This window comes from Heterocephalus glaber, unplaced genomic scaffold (assembly GCF_053883595.1).
Source record: "Heterocephalus glaber isolate CG9 unplaced genomic scaffold, H.glaber_assembly_v1.0 deba00000768, whole genome shotgun sequence".
In the NCBI taxonomy this organism is placed as follows: Eukaryota; Metazoa; Chordata; class Mammalia; order Rodentia; family Bathyergidae; genus Heterocephalus; species Heterocephalus glaber.
In genome coordinates, this window is record NW_028258162.1 from 2140907 (window position 1) to 2168313 (window position 27407).

A 27407-nucleotide genomic window follows, 5' to 3' on the forward strand; every position below is an offset into this window, starting at 1 on the left:
TACGTTGAGCTCATGTTCTCCAAAATCAGTGAATTCTAAGGAACAGCGGAGGTTAAGAGTAGGAAATATTTATTGAGGGGAAAGATACAGCTCCTGAGAGACCGGAGGGGACCTAGTGGGTTGCTGGGGACCCCACTTCACAGGGGAAGTTTTACAGAGCAAAATCACGAGGTGGGTACAACGTGGGAGAAGACTATGATCGACTGATAAGATTACAAGTATAGCCGCCTAGCTAATACTGATCCAGTGGGGAAGCAGGTCACGTAGCAAGTGCACACGGAAAGAACAAGAAACTTCTGTAGGAAAGAATGGCCCTGGAGGTCTCCGTCGCCCGCCGGGGTGACTGACGTCTATCTAGACTTCATTAGACCACGTGTTACCACTTATCTCGTCCTTGGGAAGCATGTAGACCTGGTCATTTCGTCTTTATCTTGAGGCTTGGCCTCTGACAGATGCACCTCCAGCTGCAGTTGTGATGTTTTCATCTTCTGCACTGACTCCCTGGAGGGCCCAGCCCTGTCTCTCTGCCTAGAGCATCTCTACCCAGCTCAGCTGTCTGTAATAGCACTGCCTGAGGCTGGCCAGCCAGCGGGGCCTGGGGGGCCACTCCAGCTCTGGCTGGAAGGTGACCGGAGGGCAGGAGTGGGAGCAGAGGCCTGGGAGGGGGGCCTGGGATGCGCTTTGGAAGTAGCCTTGGGGACAGGTTGGAGAACTGGCCTCGAGGACCAGAGGGTGCGGGCTCTTCGCCGACAGGGGACCCTGGGGACTGGCTGTCTGCGGCCACCTGGAGCTGTCCTGAGGGGTTCTCTGTGCTGGAAGGCTGCAGGCTTTGGGGGCCCTGCCTCCCGTGTCTGGGACGATACCTGGCAACTCCATAGGTGCCCTCATACCAGTCCCCACTCTTGCTCCACGTGGGTGGCCCTCCTGGCTCAGGAGTCTCAGCCCTGAGTTCCTTTGTTTGGAAATGAGGGAGGCCACGATGGGAAAGGCCAGCAGAGAATGGCAGGAAGTCTGCCAAGCGAGGCTGAGACCCTGGCTCTGAGCGGGGTGAGGGGGCAGGAAGAGGTCTCCGTTCAGCACACGACAGCAGAGCCACCTCTTGGGCTGACGGTGAGATGCACTGAGGGGACCTTCAGGAACAGCTGCATCAAGGTGCCCACGCCACAGATGTGGGGGTGCCGAGGTCTGGAACAGAGAGGGGAAGTGGGAATTGAGGCTTGGGACTTGTAATTCCCCACATCCTCTATAAAACAGGAGTCATAACAGACTCTTGGTAACTCTGGACCTGTGCCTGGCCCATCTGGAGCACCCAGTCCATCTTCAGCAGCCTCCATTACCTGGCTTGGACACCTACCACGTGTCATCTGGCCAGGACCCAGGACCTGCTGCCATCTCCTGACCTCTTTAAGGCAGCTGTGTCAGATCCCGAGGGAGGATTTGGACCTGTGAAAGAGAGAACCCTGAGTGGGAGCTTTGAGCACAGGCACAGGCCGTGTGCGCGGGGTGAGATCCCATCCCCAGAAGTATGCATGCTCAGTGTGACAAGCAGAGACAGTGTTGATGGCGGCATCGCTCTCCGCACCCATGGAGACTCAAGGCCTGACTCTGGCGGCAGCAGGGGATGGCAGGGCTCTGGCTGGCATCCAGGGCCCCCTGTGCCAGGTTGAGGGTGTCTGTGCCACCTTAGGTTCAGATAGTCAGCATTGGTCCTGCCCTGACACCACAGTCCTCAACTTCCAGGGTCTTCACTCAGCAGACAACCACTGAGCACCCACTGTGTGCCTAGGTCACTGGGATGTGGCTGTGATATATGTATGTATATATCCCCTTCGAGGCCAAGCCCCCAGTGACCTCACTTCCTGCTGCCAGCCCCTACCACTTAAAGGCCCCACAACCTCCCAGGATGCCACTGGCTGGACACCAAGCGTCAGTGCATTGCCTCCGAGGAATGGTTAAGCTCCAAACCATCATACTGTCCCTGCTGTGCTCGGAGGCCACCTTCCCCATCACTTGGTAACCATGTCACCTAGTTCTGTCTCTGAACCCGATTCTGGTCCCTTGATACCCTGTTCCTATTTTATTTTATTTTTATTTTATTTTATTTTGAGACAGGGTCTTGCCATGTAGTTCAGACCAGCCTTGAACTTACTGTGTAGCCCAGCCTGGCCTTGAACTTGCTGGGATCCTCCTGCCTCAGCCTCCCAAGTGCTGGTATTGCAGGCACACACCACCATGCCTGGCTCTTACTTTTGTTTTTTAATGCTTAGAACTTTAAAGTATATTTTTTATACTAGTAGGGAAAGGCCTGCTTTCTTTTTTTTCTTTTTTTTGGGGTGTGTGTGTGTGTTTTTCTTGGATGTTCTTAAACATTTCTTCACTTTCTGCATGGATGTTAGAATCACCTCAACAAGTTTTGTAGGAAATTATGCTGAGACTGTGATTAGAATTGCTTTGAGGCTGTAGATTAAGTCTAGGAGAACTGACATCTTTGAATGTCTTATGCAGGTACATGGTATATATTTAGAGTAAAGCCTACTGTCATACCCATTAGACAATCAAATATTTTTCTTCACCTAGGTCAAACATCTTTACTGTTGATTTACTGCTAGGTTTGCGTATTTTGTAAATAAGATTTTCCTACTAATATTCTTATTTAATTGTTTCTGGTATATAAGAAAGCCACTAATTTGAGTTGCTGGTTTTGTTTTGGGCCATCACGTTAGAATAACAATTGTTCATTAGCATTAATTTTAATACTTTTTAAGTTGTCATTTTCTTGGGTTGTTTAGGCCTTGCACAAGCTAGGCGAGCGCTCTGCTTCCAGCAATCTGATTTCAAGATGTTCTCACATCAGATTCCTGTCACCCTCCCCAGTCACAATACATTTGCCCTTAACTGTCTTTCAATTTCCTTGCTAAATTGGGTGTGCCCATTGCTGCTAATGCTTCTCCTTTTCCCTCCCTCCTTCCCTGCTTCCTTTCTTCCCTCCTTGTTTCTTTCGTTCCTTCATTGGTACTGGGGATTGAACCCAGGGCCATCACACTGGGCTACTCTCCAGCCCTTTATTTTTTTTATTTTGAGACAAGGTCTTGCTGAGCTGCCCACATTGGCCTCAAACTTGTGATCCTCCTGTCTCAGCTTCCTAAATAGCTGACATTACAAGTGTGCTCCACACCTGGCTACCGCTGCTGCTTTCTTATCTCCTGCCCCACCTTGGGGACTCAGATCAGGCTCCTTAGAAGCAAAGCCGGGGTCAGAGTGTCCCTGTGGGGACACTTCTCAGGAGTGGGGGTGGGAGCTGGAGGGGCCGCGGCCCTGGTCCCCGAGAGCTCCTGTTGTGGTGGCCCTACAGCGGGGTCCACCTGCCAGTGAGGGACGAGGTCTGGCCTCAGCCCTGGACCCTCGGATCCCGGCCTCCTCTGCCCCTGCCTTGCCCACAGGCTCCACCAAGGACCTGATTGAGTCGTGCTGCGCGGCGGGACAGCAGTGGGCCATCGACAATGACGAGTGCACAGAGATGCCCGGGAGTGGTGCCGAGGGTGATGTGTGCAGGTGAGACGCCCCACGGGGACATCCGGGGAGCCTCTCACCCCTCGTTTCTCCAGAGGCACCTGACCTGCTCATTTCTCCAGGCGAGAGGCTGCGTGCCTGGCTAGAATCAGTCTCCGTGTTTTCCAGAGCCCAGCCTACACTGCCTTCCTCAGGGAAATTTCGACCCTAACTCACTCTCCTGTCTCCTCTCCCTTCCCACCAACTGGGGGTATAATGAGGAGGAATGAGAGCATGCGCCAGTCAGACCCTGGGAGTCTGGGCTTCATGGCCACGGTGTACACTTGTGTCCCTCTTCTGATGGGGAGCTCACCACTTCCATCACTGAATAAGTGACCCCAGGACACGGCCACCTCAGGTGCTGCACCCCACACCCCATGTCTCCTGCAGCCCTGGCCTGCTCATTGGCCACCTCTGCCCCAGGATGGCCCTGCATGAAGGCCCTTCTGGGACTGGGTCTCCCTGTGCCAGTCAGTCCTGGCAGAGGGCACTGAATGGCGGCCCCTCCCCGGGAGTTAGGGACCCACAGCTCTGAGTCTCCTTGCTTAAGCCAAGAAACAAACCCACACGACCTGTGGGATTGGCACTGCCCTGCCACCCACACTGGTCCACCGTGGCAGTGTCTGGGGCAGCCCACTCTGCCTGTTCTGTGGTGGGGCCCTGCAGGAGTGGGGTGCCTGCAGGGCTGACCTCCCTGCTTTGCAGGACGGCACAGAGGCACTGCTGCGTGTCCTACCTGAAGGAGAAGAGCTGTGTGGCCGGTGTGCTGGGCGCCAAGGAGGGCGAAGCCTGCGGGGCCGATGACAATGACACCTGCAGTGTGTCCCTGTACAAGGCAAGTGCCCTGGCCTTGCTGCGGAGCGGGAGGGTCTCCCATCCTGGGGGTCCCACCACCTGTGCAGAAAACACCGCCAGCTGCCATGTGACCCATTGTGGGCGAGGCACTGTCCCAGGCACTCTCAGAAAACACCTGGTGACAGGCCTGCTCTGTGGGCATCCCTGCCAGGGGATAGCAAGGGCGGAACACGGTCCTGTGTGCTGTCAGGAGGCGATGGTGCCACAGAGGAAGAGCTAGGGAGAGGAGGGCGTAGGCAGTGATGTGATGGGTGTGGCTGAAATTTCACCGGGTGGTGGCTGGCCACAGCCACACCAAGAAGGGGATCCTCATGTAAAGGCCTGGAGGAGGTGGGGGTGAGTAGTGCAGATGTCTGGGATGCTTCCCAACCAGAAAGATGGTACAGTATGTGCAAAGATCCTGAGGTCAGAGTGCATTTAGCATGGCCCGAGTGGGGAGCTACAGGAGCTGAGGTTGTGCAGGTGGTGGGCAGGTCACTGGCAGGACTGTGGCTGGCCTAAGGGAGGGATTGGGTGCCAGGGAGGGTTTAAAGGATGTAATTGGGTCCTCCCTGGCAGTGTGGGGACGGGTCTTTAGGGGGCCTCCTCCTGCATGGCAATGGGGTGGGGTTGGGCAGGGGAAGCAGCGTGGGCTGACAGAAGTAGGAAGTAGGGTGTGGGGGACAGGCTCTGGGACTCCTGCCACACTGAGGTCTTCGCCCAGCAGGGACTTTTCGGAGGGAAGTGGCTTGTGCTGGTCCAGGGTGGCCGTGCGCCCTCCAGGCAGAGGCAGGGGAGGGTGGGGAAGGGATTCTGATCTCCGCAGTTCCTTTTTGTTGTGGTCAAATGCGTGTGACTTAAAATCAATCCCAGCATCTGGAAGCGTGCCGTCCAGGGGCAGTAAGCTCATGCGCATCATTGTGCGACCATCACGCTGTCCAGGTCTGTCCATCTTCTCAAACTGAAACTCTGTCCCGAGCCGCTCTAACCCCCACCCCTTCCCCAGCCCCTGGCACCCCCACACCCCCCATTTCCCTCTCCGTGAATTAGGGCACTCTGGGGACCTCAAGAAATGGACTCACCAGTGTTGTCCTCTTGTGACTGGTTATTGTACTTACAATAATGTCCTCAAGATTCATTTGTGTTGTCACATATGTCAGAATTCCTTTCTTATTTTCCTAGTGGTGGAGAATTGAACCCAGGGCCTTCACACTGCACTATATCTCCAACGCTTTTAAAAATTTTGAGACATGGTCTTGCTAAATTGCCCAGGCTGGTCTCAAACTTATAATCCTTCCAGAGCACTGGGATTGCAGGCAAGGGCTACCACACCCAGATAAAAGAGCACCCCCCCTTTTTTTGGTACTGGGGATCCAACTCAGGACTTTGCGCTTGCGAGGCAGGCAACGGCACCACTGAGCTAAATCCCCTGCCCCAAGAGCCCCCTTTTAAAGGAAGACAATGCCTCTGCTTAAATTTCATTGGCTAAAACTTAGTCACGTGGCCACATCAAATTGCAAGGGAGGCTGGGAAATGTAGTCCTTATTCTGAGGAGGTCGGCAGCCCACTGAAAACCAGGAAGAAGGAAAATAGAGTTGGGTCGACGGTGAGCTGTCTCTGCGGCAGAGGTGAGAGCAGACAGGCTGAGAACAGTGTCTGGAGACCTTGAAGAAGGGGCCTGGTCCTGACTGGGGAGGAAGTGGAAGAGTTGAAGAAGTCCAAAGGTCCAGAGCCTGGATAATGGTGATGGAGGCCTTTGGACAGAGCACTGGGGAAAGGATTTTGACTTTGAGTTCTGTCATATTGGAATTCATTTTTCCTGATGTTAGGAGAGAACCTTGTTGACAAGCAAGCGTGGAATCCCATTTCTTTCTTTATGCTTATCTCTAGGCCAATTCCCAGCTCTCAGCATCGGCTCCTCCCTCTAGAAAATGGGGCTAAAAATCCATGACCTTCATGGTGTGGGAAGATCAGGGACAATGACAGGAAGGAGGTGTGGCGTCCACAGTGGGGCTTCAGTTGGGTGGTTCCACCCCAGGATACATGAACCTGGAGTGTCAGCTAGCTATCGCTGTGTAACAAAGCACCCACAGCTCCACAGCTTCTGACTGGCCCAGTGCACGAGTCTGGTCAGCTGTCCAGGACATGGCCCAGGTGGTCCCTGTGACCTTGCTTATGTGGAGCCATGAGCCATCTGTCCAACCCTGTAGGCTGCCTTGGGTCGAGTCAGATGGTAGGTGAGTGGGATTCTAAGGAAGGGGATGAAAGCTGCGTTGGTCAGCTTTCTGGCACTGGGACACAGCATAAGCGACCTAGAACCTCCCACCAGGCCCCACCTTTCAAAGCTCTGCTGCCCCCTAGTAGCCCAAGCCGAGGACTGAGCCTTCACAACTCAGGCCTTTGGAGACCCAGATCCAGCTGTAGCTGTGTACAAGGTGGCACACTGTCCTGCGTCACCCTGCTGGCCAAACCAAGTCCTCAGGCACAGCTACTGCCGTAGGAGGAGGAGCTGAAATACATTGCGAAGAAGTGGACTCAAGGAAGAGGGAACACTTGGAGCAATCTACCACCATAGCTAAAAGCAATTAAACCTGATTTCCCCTTGGAAGTATGCAGTGTGAGATGGGGTAGATCTGTACAACTCTAGGGACCCAAGTTCCTCATTTTCTTTTTAATCTCCCCTGGTGTGGACCCCCCTTCTTCAGGGATACTTCATGGCCTAGATGGCTATAAAAACAACGTAAAAGATAAAAAGGGCTGGGGGTGTAGCTCAGTGTGAAGGCCCTGGGTTCAATCCCTAGTACTGAACCAAACCAAACCAAACTACTGCAAACTCTGCCCTGTGGCTCTAACTCGACTGTTGGCCGTGTCTCCCTACAGCAATGCTGCGAATGCTGCGACCTGGGGCTCCGCGTGCGGGCTGAGGGCCAGTCGTGCGAGTCCAACCCCAACCTGGGCTACCCCTGCAACCACGTCATGCTGTCCTGCTGCGAGGGCGAGGAGCCCCTCATCGTGCCCGAGGTCCGCCAGCCTCCAGCGCCCGGGGCTGCGCCGCGCAGAGGTGGGTGCTGTCCCTCCTGGGCCAGAGCCTGTGGGCAGTTTGGGGAAGAGGGGGGGAATGTGGGTGGCTCCAAGCCCAGGCTGGACCCTGCTGCCTTCTGGGGGGACCCTGGGCCTGTCACTGTCTGTAGCTTTAGGTATGAGCTCTGCTTGAGACAGAGTTCTGTGGCCTCGGACTGGACTCTGCCCTATAGATTTGGAGATCAGGATCTCACCCGGTTCTCTGTGTGCCACCCATTCCACCCACTGACCACCAGCACCCCGTCACCCTCCACTGTCCACTCCTTACCCTCCCCTCTCTGCCCACTTACACATCCTCATTTTCCTCCCCATACACTTACCATCTCCCCATCCACTCACCCATCCACCCACTCACCCAACCTGGGGGCTGCTTGAGCACTGATGTGAGAACCAGCTTATGACCTAGAAGAGTCTGGTGTGAGGTGGTATTGGAGGAAATCCAGCCTCAGGGATCAGAAGGCAGATGGGCAGGCAGGGAATAGGTGGGACGCAGGGCAGGCAGCAGCAGGGCCGGTTACAACAGGTTCCTTCCTCCTGGGAGGAGCTGCTGGTCAGCCTGGCCACAGAGGTGCTGGCATTTGGGCCAGGTTGGCTCTGAATATGAGCTGAGCTCAGACGAGGCGGGTACGGGCTGGTCCCAGTATACTGGGGGCCCCCGGTCCAGGTCTGCCTCAGCCGCCTGCAGGCCTGATGAGCTGGAGCTTAATGTAAACATTGTCATATGAAACACGTTCCTCTCGTGTGACTTCATCCAGCTGTTCTCTCTGGGGACTCGGCTGCCTGTGGGTGCTGGAAAGGATGAAGCCTCAGGTGGCACAGAGCTTTGGAGGGGCTGCCGGCCTTGGCCATGGTCCTGGCCCTCCCTCCCTGCGATGTTTCAGAGAGAGGTTCCGAAAGCTGCTCAGCCAGCCCCTTTCCTCTCGCTCCCTGTCCTCCCCACAGCCCTGGGAGGTGGGTTGATCCCAGAGACCTGGTGCTGCTCAGAGTAACGTAGACAAGGAAGGCCCAGGTTCCGATCCCCATTCAATAGCACCCAGGTTTGGTGCCCTTCTATGGCCAGGGGACATCTCCCTGATGTCACTGAAGCCGGGGTTCTGAATCCAATTTAGCACCTTAGCAGCAGCTTTCTTGGGGACTGGAAGACTGTTCATTCATTTGCTATTCCATCCATCCATCCATCCATCCATCCATCCATCCATCCATCCATCCATCTGCTCTATCCATGCATCCATCTGTCCACCCACCCATCGGTCCACCCATCTATCCATCAGTCTGTCCCTCCCTCCCTCCCTGCATCCTTCCTCCATCCATCTTGCCTCCGTCCTCACCACGTGCTGAACCTGCCTTGGTGTGTGGGACTTGTGTGCCCAGCCACCTGCTCAGGCCAAGCTGCCTCTGTCCTGAGCTCAGCCCTCTCACCCCAGTTTCAGAGGCAGAGATGGGAAGCCGGGAGGCCCTGTTACTAGGCCCGGAGGCTGAGCTGCCCAACAGCCTGCCAGGCGATGACCAGGATGAATGCCTGCTGCTGCCAGGCGAGCTGTGCCAGCACCTATGCATCAACACTGTGGGCTCCTACCGCTGTGCCTGCTTCCCCGGCTTCTCGCTGCAGGATGACGGCCACACCTGCCACCCAGGTGAGGAGCGGGCAGGGGTGAGGCCTTCTGGCCAGAGGGATGGCATGGTGCTTCACTTCCTGCCACCGCTCACGTTGGGACTGTACCAGTCAGCCACAGAAACTCTTGAAGCCGGCCAGAGAGATTCCATCTGGAAGCCACAGGTTCAGAGGCTCCGCCCAGACCCACTGTGCCCATGCAGAGCCCTGGTGTCCAGCCTTGGCTCAGCAGGGCTTTCTCCCGGCAGGCTGTCGGGTGGATTCCTTTTTGCCCGGATACTCTTCCTCCTCCGCCTCTTCCTTCCTGCTTACCTTCCCTCCACGCATCTCTGCCCCAAGTAGCTGCGAGATGGCTCTTACCCGGGAAGCATCTGGGCCCGAGCCTCAGTTTCCTCTCTGACATGGGAGGGGCTATGATGAAGGCGTCCACCACTGCCCAGTGTGGTGCGCAGGCATCAGACAGGCTAGTGCCCCTGAGTCTCTGAGGCTTGGAGAAGACCTGAGCTCCACCCTCTGCTCTGTCTTTGCCCTGGTAGACAGGACTGTGCCACAGCCAGGGGCCACACGGGAGTCTGTGCCGAGATCTGAGGCTGCCCAGGCAGCCCTCAACACCATCCCACTGCTCGTGCCGCAGCCCAACACCTGCAAAGGTGAGCCGAGGGCACTGGGTGTCCCCACTGGGCCACTGGGTGGGTCTGGGCTGCTGGGTGCTGGCAAAATGGCCCTGGCAAAGCGGTGCTTCTGCTTGGGGGGTGGGGTTGCCTGTGTGCCCTGGGTGAGGAGCGGAGAATGTAGCTGTGGAGCTGAGATGAAGGGAGCCTCCGGCCAGGTGTGTGGGCCCCAGAAAGCCAATTGGCCACTTTTTGCCTCTCCCTCTACAGTTAAGATAGTGCATCCTTGTTTGGTGCAGACAGAGGTCCGGTGCAGTATGCTTTCCTTACTGTTCCTCTCCCTTCATTCCATCCCTGTTCCCCCTTTCTTGCCATGCTGGGGATGGAATCAGGGCCTCATCGTGCCTGCTGGGCGAGTGTTTTACTCCTAGCTGCATCTGACCGTCTGTCCGTCCATCCATCTGTCCATCCCTCCCTCCCTCCCCTTATTTCGCTTGCCTCTCTGCTTTCCATCTTTTCCTCCTTCTGTATCACTAGAGGAGTAGGTTGGGATCTCAAGAATGTCCCTGCCCCCAGCCGGCCCTGGAGTCCATGTAGCTGGTGACCCAGCAGAGAGAGAGGTTCTTGAGTCCCAGTTTCTCTGCCTCCCTATTCCTGTTTATGCCTTTGCATCATGGATCAGAGCCAGGGTGACAGGAACCCTCGAGGCCGGCACCCTCTGACCCGTGTGTCTCCCCTAGACAACGGGCCCTGCAGGCAGGTGTGCAGTGTCATCAGAGGCTCGGCCATGTGCTCCTGCTTCCCCGGCTACGCCATCATGGCGGACGGCGTGTCGTGTGAAGGTGAGTGCCACAGGGCCAGCCTGCTCCCTGTGGTGGGCACTGGGAGTGACAGGTGGGCAGCTGTGGCAGAGCCCCTGTCCCTCCAGGGTGGCCCCATGCTGCCCAGGTCCCGGGCCTGGGCTCCTTCCAGCTCCTTGCTCTGTTCTTCCGGGAATAGCACTGCTCAGACTCAACTGCCCCTCACTGCCCACCTGCACCCCGTCACCTGGAGACCTGGTGGGGACAGATGCCTGGCAGCGCCTCAGAGCCCCCAGAGCTCCCACTTAGTGGGTCGAGTGGGATGGGGCACTGGTGTTTCTCATGAGGTCCGGGGCCACACTTCCACTTCCTGTGTCCTTGTGTTGTCCACGTCTGTGGTGGGAGTTGGTCCGTGAGCATCTTGTCCATCTGTTTCCTGTCCCGGGTGGAGAAGGGGAAGGATGGAAGTGACATTCGCTTGTTTAGGGATGACACCCAGGAGTGGCCTCCACCCCTGCTGGCTTGCAGTGGGGGCTGGTATGGGGGCCCTGGCCAGCCTGTGCTACCAAGACAGAGGCAGGATGGGTATTGGTGACAGTGAGCTGTCACAGCCATTCATGAAGAGGCCCATGTGCTTTTCACCTGGGTGGCCTTACTGAGGTGGCGTGGTGTCCCCATGGGGCTCTGCAGGCCAAGACCCCTCCCTGCACAGTGTTGGCACGAGTCCATTGCTGCTCAGGGACAGCCTGCACGTCCCCAGCCTCTACCTCCTTGTGACAGATGGGAGGGGGGACTGAGTGTGTAGAGGGTCTGGGTGAAGAGACCTGGCACTAGTGGGTCCAGTGTGGATAAAAACATGCTGTGAGCCCAGACAGGGTGGCAGACTTGCCCAGGGCACGTGGCACCGGGGGAATCTCAGTGCCGGGCCGCTCTCGGTCTCCATGGTATTGTTCCCTGGGCTCTGTCCCCTGCCACCTCCCAGGGTCCTGAGGACAGAAGAGGGCACCACTGTGGGGTTGCTGGCCCTGTGGCCCGGCCAGTGTACCTGCCTCTCCAGCCTGCCTTCCTCTGGGGCCCTGGCAGGAGGAGCTGCGGGCAAAGGCAGAGGGTGCAGCGGACAGTCTGAGGGCACACACAGCCTGCTCCGTGGAGGAGCCTGGCTCTTCTCCACTGTCTGAAGTAATCCAGTGACACCCAGCGATGGCCAGCTCAGGCATTTTTACAGCTTTTGGGCTTCTCTTGCCCTGTCCTGCTCTGGATGGACCCCAGCACAACACAGCACCTCTATTGTACCCTTGTGCCCTCTCCTGGCCCCTGAACCTTCAGTGTGAAGCCCCGTGTGGTGGACTGCATGCTGCCTGTGGCTGTGGGGTTGGTACACAGCGTGGGAGGGAAGCGGCACCTGGTGTGCAGCGCTGTGTGGCCCTAGGCTGCCTGCCTACCCTCTTTGAGTCTCACCTCCGTTGGTCCTTGCAGGACTCAGCTCTGACATCTTTGAGCTCTGTGAGCTCAGACTTGGGCACTTCCTACCCCTCTGGTCTTGGCTGGCCCTCTGTCACTGGGCTGCCCCAGTTCTCTAACGGCCCCTCTGTTTTTCCTTCCGCGGCTGCCACTAGACCAAGACGAGTGCCTGCTGGGCACTCACGATTGTAGCCGGCGCCAGTTCTGTGTGAACACCCTGGGATCCTTCTCCTGTGTCAACCACACAGTGCTCTGTGCTGAGGGCTATATCCTCAACGCGCACAGGAAGTGCGTGGGTAAGCGAGGGCCCCGCCTGCGCCCGCCCGAGTCATGGCTCTGCGCTCTGCCACGCAGGCCACATGCTAAAGGCCCGTCCTTTGCATGTGAGCCCTCTCACAGCTGTCCCCGTGCTCCGTGTCACACCCCCGTGTCCTGGTGTCTTGTCCCGCTTGTCCTCTGGGAGGCCGCTTGCCCCAGGGACGTGCCTGTGTGTCCGAAAGCGCTAAGGGGACGTGTCCCCGGCTGGTCACTGTCAGGGCTGTGGGACGGGGTGCATGGGGTCAGCCCATGGACAGCACGGCCCCCAGCTGCAGCTGGAACCTTTCCAGGGGTGGGGACAGGGAGTGCGGCTGGCACTCCCGGCTTTGTCCCCCAGCTTGGAATTGTTTGCTGAGCGACCCCAAGCTCCTCTCTGAGCCTCCACAGGGCCCAGAGGAGGGGGACAGGGCAGAGTTCCAAACCTGCACTCGCCTGTGCCTGGCCCGGGCCAGCGCCGGTCCCAGCTCTCCGCTCCTATTCCTGTGCCCTGTGGTTTGGGGCTCCAGGGCCTCTCTGTGGGCTGAGGAGGCCCTGGTACCCCACTGGGTCTGGGCCACCTGATGCTCTCACAGAAGGGACATGAGCCCTTGTCTTCCACTGTTCTGAGATAGACCCAAGGTCGCAGTGTGCGGGACACAGGCATAGGGAGGTGTCCTTCTGCTGGTGCCACCCGCGTGTCCTTTCTGGAGAGGTGGAATTTGCACCTGTCTCTGAGGATGGGTGGAGAGTACAAGGGCAGGAGGCAGGGAGCAGAGTCCGTCTGTCTTTTCTGTGCTTGGGGACCGTGTCTGGTGGCGCAGCGTGCTGGCCAAGGTCCCCGCAGTCATGCATGTCCAGCCTCGGGCACAGCATGTACCTCCTGACCTGCCTGCCAGTGGATGGCAGCTCTTCCTGGCTGGGGTGGCCTGTGTCTGTCTGGGGAGATTTGCCGGGATTTGTGCACCCCCTGACCACGCCCTGGGGGGGGGCTCCTTGGTGGCCTGGAGACAAATCTGGGAGGTGAAATGGGTCCCTAACAGCTGGAACAGGTGCTGGGGACATTGAGTCAGCACAGGTCTGTGCTCATGTTCTCTTTCTGTCCTTTCGTGTCCAGCACAAACCCACACACATTCTCACTTGTGTGCTTGTGTGACCATGTCAGTGCCCCTGACACACCCGGCCTTTGCACATCTGCATTCATCTCCCAGCTCGTTAACCTGGCAGGTGACAGGAAAGTGGCCTCAAAGCCAGACTGCCTGGGTTCAAATCCCACCTCTGCCTCTTTCTACTTAGAAGGTGTTGAACAAGCTGGGGACAGTGATGCACGCCTGTAATCCCAGCAGTCTGGTAAGCTGAGGCGGGAGGATTGCAAGTTCGAACCCAACCTGGGCAGCTCAGCAACTTAGCTAAATCTCAAAAAAAGCAAGCAAGCAAGCAAGCAAGCAAGAAAGAAAAGGGATAGGGATGTAGCTCAGTGCAAAAGATTTAAAAATTTTTAAAAGAATTTAAATCAGTTAAGCTCTTGGCTCTCAGTTTCTACATCTGTGAATGAGATAATAGTGCCCACCTTCAAAGGGCATGGTGGAGATGAAATGAAGGGACTTTGCTAGTGGGGTTTTTTTTTGTTTGTTTGTTTGGTTTTTTGAGACAAGGTCTTGCTATGTAGTTCAGACTGGTCCTGAACTCACTATGCAGCTCATGCTGGCCTTGAACTCCCATCGATCCTCCTGCCTCAGCCTCCCAAGTGCTGGGATTACAGGTGTGCACCACCTTGCCCAGCTTTGCCTGTGTTTTGATATCATGATTATTCTACAAGTGTATCACACTGAGTCAGTGTCCTGAGGTGGTGAGCTCCTCATAGCTGGAGGTATGTAAGCCAAAGAGGGGCAGTAGTGGGTACGACCTCTGCTAGGGACTCCCCTGTACTTTTATCATTTGCCTTTTTTGTGCCCTGCACTTTGAGGACTGTCCTGGCCCTGGGAAAAGTGTTCTAGGCCGGGTGGGCTGCAGGAAGATGGGAGGGGACCGCTCACCCCGTACCAGGAAGTGCACCGGGAGGGTGTAGCTGGCGCTGGGAGGTCTGGCTTTCTTTCTGGCTGCTGCCAATAGGCGGCTGACGGCCTCCCCATCCTGTGCTTGTGTATCTGCGCATCTGGCCGGCGCGGGCATTTGTATGCGTCTTGTTCACTGGTGTGTGCGTCCTTCTTGCCAAGAAGGGCGCTTGGCATTTCGTGGGTGCTTCCTAAATCTTTGTTGAATAAAGGAGTGCATGGATGGGGGGCCTCAGCTGCGCACTTCGCTCCCACTCCCAAAGGTGAGTACCTCCAGGGCAGGGCCTGAGCGCCTCCCCCTGGTGGCCCGAGGGCCCCTGGCTGCTCCTGGCCACTATCCATCTCGGGAGCACTCTGGGAGCCCTGACGGTCAGCCTCGCTCTCCTTGCAGACATCAACGAGTGCGTGACGGACCTGCACACATGCAGCCGGGGCGAGCACTGCGTGAACACGCTGGGCTCTTTCCGCTGCTACAAGGCCCTCACCTGCGAGCCGGGCTACGTCCTCAAGGACAGGGAGTGCGAAGGTGAGACGGGCAGGGGGAGCCTGGCCCCGCCCCGCCCCGCCCCGCCCCGCCCACTAGCTCACCCCTCCCTGCCCTGTGCCTGGCTCCTCCCACGCTCCGCCCCTTGCCCCAGCCCACCCACCCTATCCCCAGCCCACCCACCCTATCCCCAGCCTAGCTCCGACCCCCTCCCCTTCCCCCCCGCCCCCGCCCCACCGACACCTGCCCCGCCCCCACCAGCGCCACACCCCCCGGCCCCGACCTCTTCCTGCTCAAATCCGCCTTTCTTGCAGGCTCCCAGTATTTTGGTCTTTTGCTAAAGGGTGGACCCCGCAGGTGGTGTTGGGGCGGAAGTGGAGGAGTTGGAGCTGAGTGTGGGAAGGCCAGGGTCTGCCTCGGGCTTTCCTGCTGCCTGCTGGTGTCTGGGTGCCACACCGTGGTTCCCTAGTTTCTACAAGGGGTTGAGCCCAGGGGATGAGGATCTCACTGCGAAGTCCCAGCCTTCTAGGGAGAATTTTCATCCCACTGAGCAAATACTCCCCGAGCTGCCCCTGTGGCCGGCAGGGATGAGGACCAGGGGTACAGGCTGGGTGCTGGGTCCTGCTCTGACCGCGTGGTAGGGGACTTGGGGAGTACAGTAGCAAATGAGGACGGCTAAGTGACCGAGGGCTGGGTGCAGGGAGGCCCCCAGAGGAGGTGACGCTGCAGCTGGGACCTGAATGATGGCAGCTGCGGGCTGAGGGAGCATCGTGGCCTGAGCGAGGGGCGGAGGGGTGAGGGCGGGAGCAGAGTCTCCAGGGGTGGAGGCTATGGACTACCTATGCTGTCTCCCCATGGTGTCGCCAGTAACCGCCCCATGGGGACATAAGCACTCATCCCTACTTCTGTCCAAACCAATGTGGGGCAGCGAGCTGTTGCCAGTGCAGGTTCTGGGGCCTGACTGCCTGGGCTCTGCTCCTAGCCCTGTGCGCCTTGCCATGCCTCAGTTTCCCCTTTGTAAGATGGGGCCAGCATAGCATCTGCGTCCTAGGGTGGTTGTGAGGCTGAAGTAATCGGTGCATCTGGCAGTGCTTAGACCAGGAGAAGGCTCAGTACATGTGCTCGTTTCACTGTAACCACCGGGACCTGGGCCATGCCAGTCACACGGCTCTGCGAGCTTCTGGGAATGCAGACCTCTGTGACCGTCAAGGTCACAGTGTGGAAGGGGGATGTGACATTCGGCCTCTGTGTGCAGATGTGGACGAGTGTGCCGTGGGCTCGCACACCTGCAAGCCTGGCTTCTCGTGCCAGAACACCAAGGGCTCCTTCTACTGCCAGGCCCGGCAGCGCTGCATGGAGGGCTTCCTGCAGGACCCCGAGGGCAACTGTGTGGGTGAGTTGGCTGTGGGCATGCTGGGGCTCCCAAGGGCTCCCAGACCAGGCAGGCCTGGCTGGCTGCTCTTCCGGTCCACCTGTGTGCCAAGCATCTGCAGAATGGTAGCTACTTTCTTACCCGGAAGTGTCTGACCTTGGCTCTGTTATTTCTCTCATGGCCTCAGTTTACCATCTGTGGGACTGGACTGAAGCCTTTTTTTGTGTGTGTGGAGACAGTCTCGCTATGCAGTTCAGATTGGCCTTGAACTCACTATGTAGCCCTGGCTGGCCTGGAATTCCCAACGAGCCTCCTGCCTCTGCCTCCCAAGCTGGGATCACAAGTGTGGGCCACCCCACCTGGGACTGGACTGAAAAAATGCTTATCAAATGTTTTGAACCGGGCCAACAAGACTATATTTGGTTATGATCTGGGACATGCACACATATCCATGGACAGCTGGCACACAGGTTCACAGAACAATAACTCAGGCTCACTGAAATCTTCATTTTCAAAGAATGTTATCAAGGCCTGAGATGATTCTGTGCTGTGCTCATGGGTTGAGGCTCACAGATGGACAGATGCTGGCCTCCTTGCCCCAAGAGGGCCAGTCCTGAACCAACCAGGAGGGCCACCTGCCAGTGCAGCAGCTGGAGGGGAGCTCACAGCCACCCCAGCCATGGGGTAAATGGCGCAGAGAGACAGTGGGGAGGGACCAGGCAGACAGGACCGGGACACTGCCCTCTTGCCTGCCCTTCCTCATGACCACAGGGAGGAGGCTGGGGTCCTGGGGGGGGGGCTCTGGCTTTGTGTGAAGGCCTTCTCAAGATTCTAGGGGTCCTGCTGGCCAGTCTGGGGCCCTCCCCAAGACACCCCCTTTAATGTCTCCTTGCCCTGTGTCCTCACCAGTGTGTCACACAGGGCAGGGGACCCTCAGGACCTTCAGGATTCCTGTGGTTTGCGGGGTACCACCCTTTCTGGCCAGGGTCAGGGAAGGTGGGGTCTGCCTGATGGACAGCTCCTCAGGGATTCAGTCACAGGGGACCTTTTTGTGCTAGGCTTCTAGGTGTGGGGGGGCCACAACAGCCTGATGAGAAAGTTTAGAGAGAAGCACCAATAAGCATCAGTAAGCAAGCAGGTTTAAAAGTGTCAGAGAGCTCTCTTACTCATGGTTCCGGAGGGCCTCCCACAGCGGGTGACATTGGGGCCTAGAGCAGAGGAAGTTGTGCTTGGGAAGCTGGGCACAGGTGCAAAGGCCCTGGGGTGGAGCTGTATGTGTGTGTGTGTGGGGGGGTGAGGGCGAGCTGGGGGAGGGCCTGGTTGGCACATGCCGTGTGCTTTGTAGGATGGGCAGCTCTCCGGGAGAGCAGGGGTGTGGCTCGCTATAGTCACCCAGACTCAGCCTTCATTTCTCCCCTGCAGACATCAACGAGTGCACCTCACTGCCCGAGCCCTGCCGCCCTGGCTTCAGCTGCGTCAACACAGTGGGCTCCTACACGTGCCAGAGGAACCCGCTGGTGTGCAGGCACGGGTACCACGCCAGCGAGGACGGGACACAGTGCGTGGGTAAGGCGGGCGCCCCAACCGAACCTAGAAGGCCGGCGCCGCGGGCGGGCGGGCGCGCACTCAGGGCGGCGCCTCTCCCGCAGACGTGAACGAGTGCGCCACGGGCGTGCACCGCTGCGGCAGCGGCCAGGTCTGCCACAACCTGCCCGGCTCCTACCGCTGCGACTGCAAGCCCGGCTTCCAGAGGGACGCCTTCGGCCGCTCCTGCATCGGTAGGTGGCGCCCCGCGCCCGCTCCCGGGGCCTGGCCCGCCAGCCGCTCCTCCAGGCTCCGGCCTCCTAGGGCTTCTCCCTGCGGCTGGGCGGCAGCCTCTGTGCCCCTTTGCCTGGTTCTGTCCCCTCCTTCCCCCCATCCCTGCGCTTTCCTCTGCCCGGGTGGACCTGGCTAGGCAAAGGGCGCTGGCTTCCGGTCAGCTCCGCCCTCCTTGCGCCACCCGCCTGGTGCCCACGGCCACCCCACCCCTCCGCAGATGTGAACGAGTGCTGGACCTCGCCGGGCCGCCTGTGCCAGCACACGTGCGAGAACACACTGGGCTCCTACCGCTGTTCCTGCGCCAGCGGCTTCCGGTTGGCGGCCGATGGCAAGCACTGTGAAGGTACTGCCTCTGGCCCCGCCCATCCAGCCGACCTGGCCTCTAGCCCCTTCAACCATGGGATCTGGTCCCGCCCACTCTGGTCTCTGGCCCCGCCCACCCCATCTCTGGCCCCGCCCTGGCCTCGGGCTTCTCCAGACCTGCCCTGGGGCTGACCTGGGCGCCCACGCTGCAGGTGACCAGAGTTGCAGGCAGGGGAACTGAAGCCAGGAATGCAGGGATAGATAAGGGATTAAGAGAACAGGGGCCACAGAAGTGGGTGGTGGTCGCAGGGCACCCTCACATGTGGCACCTGGCATTCGGGCCCATGGCATCCTCATCTTGGCTTTCCAGTAGCCAGAATATCCATATTTCTGTAAAACCTAGTGGCGTTGACACGTCACAGATGGATTCAAACTTCAAAGAACACACTGGATTAAACCTAACGGTACGGGGAGGGGGGGCGGCCTTGTGCCCGCCCTGGGCTCACCCGTGGCGGACCAGAGGGGATGTCCTAGGTTCCGTGCATACTTACCTCTTCACCTGTGGCTGGTTTAGGCCAGGTGGGGACCTACAGGGAGGGAGCCCCTGAGGGAGGAGCCAAGGGACCTGGGGTTCCTGCTTCCTTGCCCCTCCCTGCCTGCTGCCCTTGCTCACTTCCCTTCCTGCCGGAGGTGAGGGGCTGCAGGACCCCTGAAGAGGCCTTGTGCTCCTTCCCCGGCCGTTCCAAGGGCCAGGACCATCTGGCAGAGCAGCTCGCCACTTGTACACATACGCAACATGGCCTGTCTTCTGTGAACCCATGCCCCTGTGTCATGTGCTGCCGAGGACTCAGTCTGGTTCAGGCCCAGTGTGACCTGCTGTCACCTCCTCCCGCCGTCTTCCCAGTCCCTCTGTCCCAGCCACACTGGCCTCCGCCCTGTTCCAAGAGCACCAGGCACACTCCCTCCTGCACTGCATGTGCGGTGGCCTCCACCAGAAGGCTGTCCTCCCGCAGCCCCACTAAGGTTTCCTTTCTGAGCACTGTCTTGAAACTGCAGCCCACCCAAGCACACTCCTGAGTCTTTCTCTGCTTTTCTAAGCCATTGGTTAATTCTCCCTTGATTCACACACACACATTCTTTGCACCCTCTCCCGTGCACCAGCCCCAGCGACTAGGCAGCAGGGGAGCCCCAGGCCTTGAGTCCATGTCAGCCCCGGGGTGACACCACCATGACTCATCTATGCCTGGTGCTGTGCCCACGCAGTCCCCTCGGGGATGGGGAGCCCTGATATAGTAGTCACTTTCCTGTTGCTGGGACCTGGTGCTGCTCCGCCTCAGCGCAAGCCCCTGACCTTTTGGGGGGGCATCTGGTTCTCCATCAGTCCCAAGGTTGGCTGGAACTTCAGTTCTCCTGAGACAAGGCTGCATGCAAGCTGGAGGCCCGAGCCTCATCTCGGGGCTGGGAGGCCCCCATCCTGACCACTGCCCCGTATCCCCACAGACGTGAATGAGTGTGAGACCCAGCGCTGCAGCCAGGAGTGTGCCAACATCTATGGCTCCTACCAGTGCTACTGCCGCCAGGGCTACCAGTTGGCAGAAGACGGGCACACCTGCATAGGTAGGCACCTCCTTTTTTCTGCCAGGGTCAGGCTGAATGTGCTGTCAGAATGTGGGGCCCCAGACTGGCACCTGATCGGCCCTTGTGGATCAAACCCGTGGAGAGAGCACTGGAATGCGAGTAGTGGGTATGACAGGGACAGGCTGGCTTTGGGGGGCCGTGCAGGTGCCTGAGGCCCTTGGTGAGCAGTGACCCTCTCTCTGCAGACATCGATGAGTGTGCGCAGGCTGCCGGCCTGCTCTGCACCTTCCGATGCCTCAACGTGCCCGGGAGCTACCAGTGCGCATGCCCGGAGCAGGGCTATACCATGATGGCCAACGGCAGGTCCTGCAAGGGTAAGCGGTGGTGGTGACTGGGTGGGCGTGGTCCTCACAGCTTGCTGGGCCCTTGGATGCATGGACGTAGAATACCCCATGCCCGCCGTGCTCTGAATCTTCTAGGTGCAGACTCCCTTCCCTGGGAGGTGGGAAGGGTACCATGAGGGTGCTAATGAGGCAGGGGATTGTCCAGGGAGGATTGGGGCCTCGGTCACTGTCCCCAAGTCTCTGCAGTGCTATCGGGGGTAGGGCTGGGAGGTGGGCCTCCCTGGGAGGAGGGAAGAGGGTCACAGGAAGGCCTGTGTGGGGAAGGGGCCCCATCCTTGGGGACACGCAATTGGGGCTGGGCAGTCACCTGTCTGATTTGCAATAGAGTGGACCCTATCCCTGGGGGGAACCAGGCTCTGTGACACTGAAGAGTCATGGCCATGTTTATTGCCATCTGCCACCAAACTCGGGCAAGCCACCAGGCCAGGTGGAGGGGCAGGTGCAGGACAGGCACCAGCTTCTGCCCTGGAGAACTGACCACTGAGCCCTCCGGCACACAAGACACCTGCCCTGCACTGGCTTCTGGGGCTGCATCCCCCAGACAGTGGAACAGAGCCTGGAGGTCCCTGGTCAGACCAGAGGACAGAGTTAGCATCCACAGCGATCTGAGACCACGTGCTGCAGGCGGCTGTGGTCCCCACCAAGGGCCCTAAGATCAAGTTGGGGGTCTCAGCCATTGAACAGAATGCAGGATGGGACAGGAGAGAGGGTGGCACAGTGTCTGCCAGCGGACCTGGGTGTGTGTCACTCAGTTCTTATCCTGTGTACTTGGTCCCAGTGCAGAAGGATCCCTTACTGGAGGTGGATGTGGGAAAAGCAGGGATGAGCTAAGTCCCGAGGCCCTGTGTGCACTCATGTGAATAGCGGCTCGCAGTGTCCACCTTCCAGAAGCTGCCTTGGGCTCCCTGGCTGTGAAGCCTCTGCTGCACCATCGATGGGCTCAGGGAAAGTCCAGCCCTGAGTCTGTCTGTGTTCCGAGTCACTCCCGGAACCTGGGCTGGCTGCTGAGCTGTGAAGCTAAGCAGCTGTGCCTTGCGTGCTCTTGCCCTGTGTGGACCCAGACCAGACCCTGGGGTGTGGGCTCCCACGGGAAGGAGGACGGGAGGCTCGCCACAGGGAGGGCGTGTGCTGACTGAGACCTCCCGAGCACCCCTCTTCAGGGTCACAAACAGGGCAGGGAAACAGGAAGGCACTGTCCCCTCGGCCTTGTCTGAAGAATGCGCCCCATGAGGCAGAGGCTGTCCTGCTCTCCCCACCTAGAGCCACGCCCAGGCCAGGGCACTGGACCGAGGGGCTCAATGGACAGGAGCTGCTACTAATGTTGCTGTACACACACACACACACGCACACACACGAGTGCACACGCATGCACACACCCACACTCACACTTGGCCCTGTGTGTCTTCAGGTCTTACATCTGCAGATACAACCGTGTTTGAAAATAATCATGAAATAGAAATTGCCCCTCCAGAGCACACATGTGGCCTTTTTCTTACCGTTATTTCCTAAACCAGGTGTGTCTAACATGTAGCCCACGGGACATGTGGCCTGGGACACCTAGTAACGTAGCCCTGTGAGGTTGTAATTTTTTTTTTTTAATAAATTTTTAACATTATCATGTGATTTTTCTTTTGGTGGTGGTGATGGGCCCTGAACCCAGGTCCTTCACACTGAGCTACATCTCTAGTCCCTTTTTAATTTTTTTTTTCTTAGCTTGAGATAAGGTCTTGCTAAGTCACTAAGTTTCTAGGATGGGCTCGACTTGGAATGCTCCTGCCTCAGCCTCCAGGAGTGCTGCAGTTATAGGTGTGTGCCACCATGCCCAGCTGTCGGATGATTCTGTGGCTCCGCTGTGTTGTCCTCAAGGGCAAACTCCATAGGTGAATGTGGCGTGGGCAGGGCACAGTGCTGTGCTGCCCCTGATCCTGTACCTGCCACACACAGCCGAATGGGAACGAGTGTGGGTCAGATGTAACATGTGGCTCTGCAGCTTTGCAAGTGGAGTGCAGTGGTGACCGGTGCCAGTGTCTCAGCTCACCCGTGTGTGTGCCGGTGAGGACAGGCATTGATTCTGAGGAAGCGGACACGCAGGTTTTCTTATTTCATAATTACACTTGTGCTTGTCATGTTTTTTTGTGGCATAACGGGAGCCTTGTTACTCATAAGCATTAACTCTTTCTGGATTTGCTGTGTGGCCCCGGACAATCCCTCTTCACTCAGTGTGGCCCAGGCAGCTGCAGGGTTGGATGCCTGGCTCTGAGCCCCACGGTGTAACAGGGATGGGCAGGGCACACACGCAGCCGAGGCACCAGAAGTCCGCTAGAGCCGAGGTCAAGCGGCCAGGAGGGTGGGCGGAGGCCGTGTGGACACTGCCACCCTAGACCAGGGATTCGCAGGCCTGTGCGTGTTTGAATCTGCCAGGCCCTGGAGGTGAGCGTTGGCAGATACCCAGGGATAGTGCTGTGTGTTTGTAATATTAGTGGAGAGCTCGCTGGAAATAGCAGAGCATTTTCTCAGGCCCTGAGAAAGCCTTTCCTTTCGGAGCTGCATTCTGCAGTGTCCCTCTGTCCCCGTGTTCTTTGTTTCCCTGCATGTCACCCGGCTATAGGGCTGTGTCCTGCCCTCGCGGGCCTGGACTCTCAAGAGCGCCTCGTCACAGCAGCCTGGTGGCACCCGTAGACAGCCCCGGGGGTGGCAGGAAAGTCCCACAGCAGCCCAGGGTGGAGGCAAGGAGCTGGCTCCCCATTCCTGCCTGCCCATGGTGCCCATGGCCAAGCCAGGGTCACGGGGTGGGGTGGGGTGACCCAGGACACGGGCTGGGGAGCAGCCCTCTCATCTTGAGTCACTAGTGACCTGTCTGCAGGAAGTGGTCTCCGCAGCCAGAGCTGCATCCTGCCACGTCCCGGGGAGTGGAGAAGGTGACAAGCTTTCACCGAGGAGCAAAGTGAGGCCCGGGGAGGGAGCCAATCCTGGTTGCCCTGAAGGAGGACCTGGGGCCCACAGCCTGCACTCCAGGCCGGGCTGGAGGGAGCGGATGAGACCAGTTCTTGTCTTGCCGAAGCTGTGAGGCCTGAGACACACCTGTGGCTCCCAGGACTCCTGGGTGTGCTGCGTGTGGGGTGCCGTGGCATCCCGAGGACACAGGTGACGGCAGGCGTTCTCCGCGCATGGCTGGTGGGGTCGCTGCTGTGATACTGCTGTTAGGAGTCAGCCTGGCATCTGGCAAATGCACCACCTTTTGGAATCAAAGCAGACCCTGCTTCGAGCCCAGCTGCCCTGCTGACCGCTGTATAACCTGGGACAAGATCCTGTCCCTCTCTGAACTTTGTTCCCTCCCGAGTCTCAGGAGAGCGGTGACCTGTGGTGCGCAGGGCTGTTGTGAGGACTGAGAGAGGAGAAATCCCTGCAAGGCCAGTAGGAAAACAAACCGAAGCCATCGAGGGTGTCCCTGAGGCCCAGCGGGGCGGCCCCTGGGGCTTCCCAAGGCTCCTGCTCTGAGCTGAGCAGCCAGACCCCCCAGGGGCAGCCCGAGAACCCTGATCCTATGAACCCACTTGCTTCTCTGGGCTTCGACTGGACACACCTTCCCCAAGTGTTGTGCCTGAGCTGTGTGTGCACTTCACACATGCGTGTCTGGTTCTGTGAGTACACAAGGAAGCGTGGGACTCTGTGTGGCTTACAGGGAGCATCGGTGACCGAGCACAGAGCCTCGGTGTGTTTCAGAGGGGCGAGCAGCCAGGGTTGATTAAAAATGCAGCAGGATGGCGGCAGTGGGGAGGAGGGACCCAGGCAGGGGAGGCAGGGAAGCTGTCCTGGAGGGGGTGATGAGACCAACACCTGAGACCTGAGGGATAAGAAGCCAGGAGTGGTGGCTCACACCTATAATCCCAGCTACTCAGGAGGCTGAGGCAGGAAGATTGCAAGTTTAAGGCCAGACTGGGCAATTTAAGACTCTACCTCAAGGTAAAAAAAAATTTCTTTTAAAGTGCTGGAGGTACAGCCCAGAGGTAGAGCACCTGCCTAGTGTCTGTGGGGGCTGGGTTCCACCCCCAGCTCCACAAAAAGGGAGCCAGCTGGGGAAGGTGGGTACAAAGTGTCCCAGCAGAAGCGGCAGTGTGTGTGCAGGCCCAGGCGTAGGTCTGGTCAGGTGTTGGGGCAGAGAACAAAGGTGTCCAGCAGCGCTGTAGTCATGTGGAAGGGTGGGCCAAGGCTTGGCGTCCCTGGGAAGCACTTGGGTTTCATTCAGGAGCCCGGAGAAACCATGGGAGTCAGGAACAAGGCGACGAAGGCCAGCAGTGAGACTCGGGCTGCAGGCGCTGAGCTTCGGGCGCTGAGCTGCGGGGGGCATGCGTGTCTTCCTTACTTTTCTGCCCTTGCTGAGACAAAATACCTGACACCCACAGTTAAGGGAGGAAAGGTTTATTTGGCTCACAGTTCATAGAGGTTTCAGTCCATACAGCAGAGGGGCGTTGCAGGGGAGAGTCAGTTCGCAGCAGACAGAAGACAGCAAAAGCAAGCAAGGGAAGTGACAAGGCACAAGGGCTGTAGCAGCTTCTTTCTGCCCCTTTATATTCTGTCTAGGTTACCTGGCTTAGGGCAGGGGCAGCGACTCACACCCCTAATGCTAGCATTGCACTGTGAATCAATCCCAGCATCACACCCTTAACCCAGCGTCACACACCCTAGACCCCGTCACCTCTGAAAAGCCCCACCTATGACCCATGGGGCTTTGGGGGACATAACAGCATGGTACGGAGCGGCACAGGAGATGTGTTCGCAAAGCCAGGATGAGCTGTTCAGGCTGGGGTGCCCTGGCCATGGGTCCCCCTCATCTCCCCTCTGCTCCCCAGATTTGGACGAGTGTGCACTGGGCACACACAACTGCTCGGAGGCTGAGACCTGCCACAACCTTCAGGGCAGCTTCCGCTGCCTGCGCTTCGAGTGCCCTCCCAACTATGTCCGAGTGTCTGAGACGTGAGTGCCCCTGACTTGGGCGGGGACCCGGGGACCCCACACTGCACCCATGCTGCCTGGGCCAAGGGACAGGGCCCTGCCTTGACCAGCTGCTGCTCCTGTTTGCTTGCACACACAGATAGTGTACCAGCCATCTACTGCTGTGTAACACATTCTCCCGACACTTAGCACCTTCACGTAGGAAGCCATGAGCATGAGCTCATCCTGTTTCTGAGGGTGGGGACCCTGACAGCAGTGTTACTGGCTGTCTCCTGGGGCTGCGTCATCTGCAGGAGCCACTGGGGCCTGGGGATCCCACACTACCCTCTCTCATGGCTCTGGGCAGGAGGGCTCAGCCCTCCACACCTGGGACTCTCCAGGGGCAGCTTGTGACCCGACGTCCCCCAGTGTAAAGCAGGTGGCAGAAGAGCAATTGACAGCCCTTTAGCCTCAGCTAACCTTGGAGGTGACTGAACATGGATTCTGAACATGCTTGGCTGCCACACGGCTGAGCGCTGTCAGAGGGAGCCTGCGGGGACCAGGCAAGGCCTGGTGCCGCGGGCAGGGGGGTGGGTGCTGGGAGGATGGGCGGGAGGGAGGCAGGAGAGAAGGACGGAGAAAGGGTCAGAGCGATGGAAGGGACAGGGATGAGCAGGAGATATGCTTGGCGCTGTCTGTGCAGGGAGCCCACGGGGCTGTTAGGAGCCCTGTCACAGGTAAGGATGCTGGGTGGCGCTGTCCCATTGGTCCAGGGATGGGACCCGGTTAGCCCGGCCTCCAACCAGGCCCCGCCCACGTGTCCCCCACGCACTGACCAAGCCCCGCCCCACAAGCCTGGACACTAGGGCCCCGCCCATTGACTAGGCTCCGCCTACAGAGTCCTGTCCACCAACCAGGCCCCCCCAGTGGGCAGGCCCCACCTCACAAGCCCCATTCACCAACCAGGCCCCCCTTAAGCCCCGCCCGCTGAGCAGGCCCCGCCCCACCCCGCAGGAAGTGCGAGCGCACCACGTGCCACGACCTGGGCGAGTGCCAGAGCGCGCCCGCGCGCATCACCTACTACCAGCTCAGCTTCCAGACGGGCCTGCTGGTGCCCGCGCACATCTTCCGCATCGGGCCCTCGCCGGCCTTCGCGGGCGACACCATCTCGCTGACCATCACCCGGGGCAACGAGGAGGGCTACTTCGGCACGCGCAGGCTCAACGCCTACACCGGCGTGGTCTCGCTCCAGCGGCCCGTGCTGGAGCCGCGGGACTTCGCCCTGGACGTGGAGATGAAGTTGTGGCGCCAGGGCTCCGTCACCACCTTCTTGGCCAAGATGCACATCTTCTTCACCGCCTTCGCGCCCTAGGCCGCCCGCGAGTGGCTGCGCGCCCTGTGCAGTCTCGAACTCTCAGTTACCTGAGTTCTGCGGACTCCAGTTCTCGGTTTCCGGGCCTCTCCTGCGCCCCAGGACGGGAGCTTGACTGCGGGTCGGCTCTCGAGGGCCTCCCCGGGTGAGGACCGAGGCTGGAGGGCGGCTCGGATCAGATGGGAGCAGCCACTGCGCTGGGGCTTCCGGACTCACCTGGACGACCCGGCCTCACGGCTGACCTTCCGTTTCCTGATCCACTGTGATTAGTTCTTTTTTAAAAAAAATCATTTAAAAGGGTTTTTTCTTGTTTCGTTGTAAAAGTAGCACATGTACACTGTAAAAACAATCAAATAGTACCAAAGGGCTATAAAGTACAAAAAAAAAAATTGACCACTGCTTAGTCCCCTTCCTTTCTGTCTGATGTTGTCATCTGACCCCGTGTCTGAGTGCCAGGGATTTCCACCCGACAGGAGTGTCCACTGCACCCCAAAACCCAGGCACGGTCTGAGCCCACCTGTGGACACGGGAGACATTTTAGATCCAAGCCACAGCGCCTGCCTTGGTGTCCTGCTGGGGCAAGTGGCCCCCAAGCCAGGGCTGCCAGGGGTGAAGCAATGGCCCGTCTGTCACCTGACACTGGTGACACCCCTCCCTCTTTCCCCATACCTCTGCCTCCCCTGCCCTAAATTCAGACCTCGGGCGCTGGTTTGTCACTTTTTTGTCTCCCAGCGCTCTAGGACTCGTCCTGGTGGCTGAAGGCCAGAGCCGTCAGGCCGGGAGACGACTCAGGCAGGAGAGGGCAAGCGGCGGCTTCTTCAGACTCTGGTGCTGGTTTCTGACCTCTG

At 58.6% G+C, this 27407-nt stretch overlaps 1 protein-coding gene across 2 annotated transcripts in view; it reads left to right on the forward strand.

Annotated features, from left to right (window-relative positions):
- Positions 1 to 26952, forward strand: part of Fbln2 (fibulin 2) — a 66899-nt gene extending 39947 nt beyond the window's left edge. The window contains exons 3-18 of one of the 2 annotated variants that reach the window (XM_004859988.4): positions 3441 to 3552; positions 4255 to 4384; positions 7264 to 7444; positions 8889 to 9098; positions 9613 to 9726; positions 10428 to 10529; positions 12104 to 12244; positions 14688 to 14822; positions 16036 to 16173; positions 17575 to 17718; positions 17802 to 17930; positions 18188 to 18313; positions 19774 to 19890; positions 20097 to 20225; positions 25106 to 25229; positions 26202 to 26952. In XM_004859988.4, coding sequence (XP_004860045.1) covers positions 3441 to 3552; positions 4255 to 4384; positions 7264 to 7444; positions 8889 to 9098; positions 9613 to 9726; positions 10428 to 10529; positions 12104 to 12244; positions 14688 to 14822; positions 16036 to 16173; positions 17575 to 17718; positions 17802 to 17930; positions 18188 to 18313; positions 19774 to 19890; positions 20097 to 20225; positions 25106 to 25229; positions 26202 to 26559 — 2390 coding nt within the window. In that variant the 3' untranslated portion in view covers positions 26560 to 26952. The remainder of the gene's footprint in view (positions 1 to 3440; positions 3553 to 4254; positions 4385 to 7263; positions 7445 to 8888; positions 9099 to 9612; positions 9727 to 10427; positions 10530 to 12103; positions 12245 to 14687; positions 14823 to 16035; positions 16174 to 17574; positions 17719 to 17801; positions 17931 to 18187; positions 18314 to 19773; positions 19891 to 20096; positions 20226 to 25105; positions 25230 to 26201) is intronic. The other variant, XM_004859989.4, reaches the window with a different exon arrangement.
- Positions 26953 to 27407: the final 455 nt, after the last annotated feature.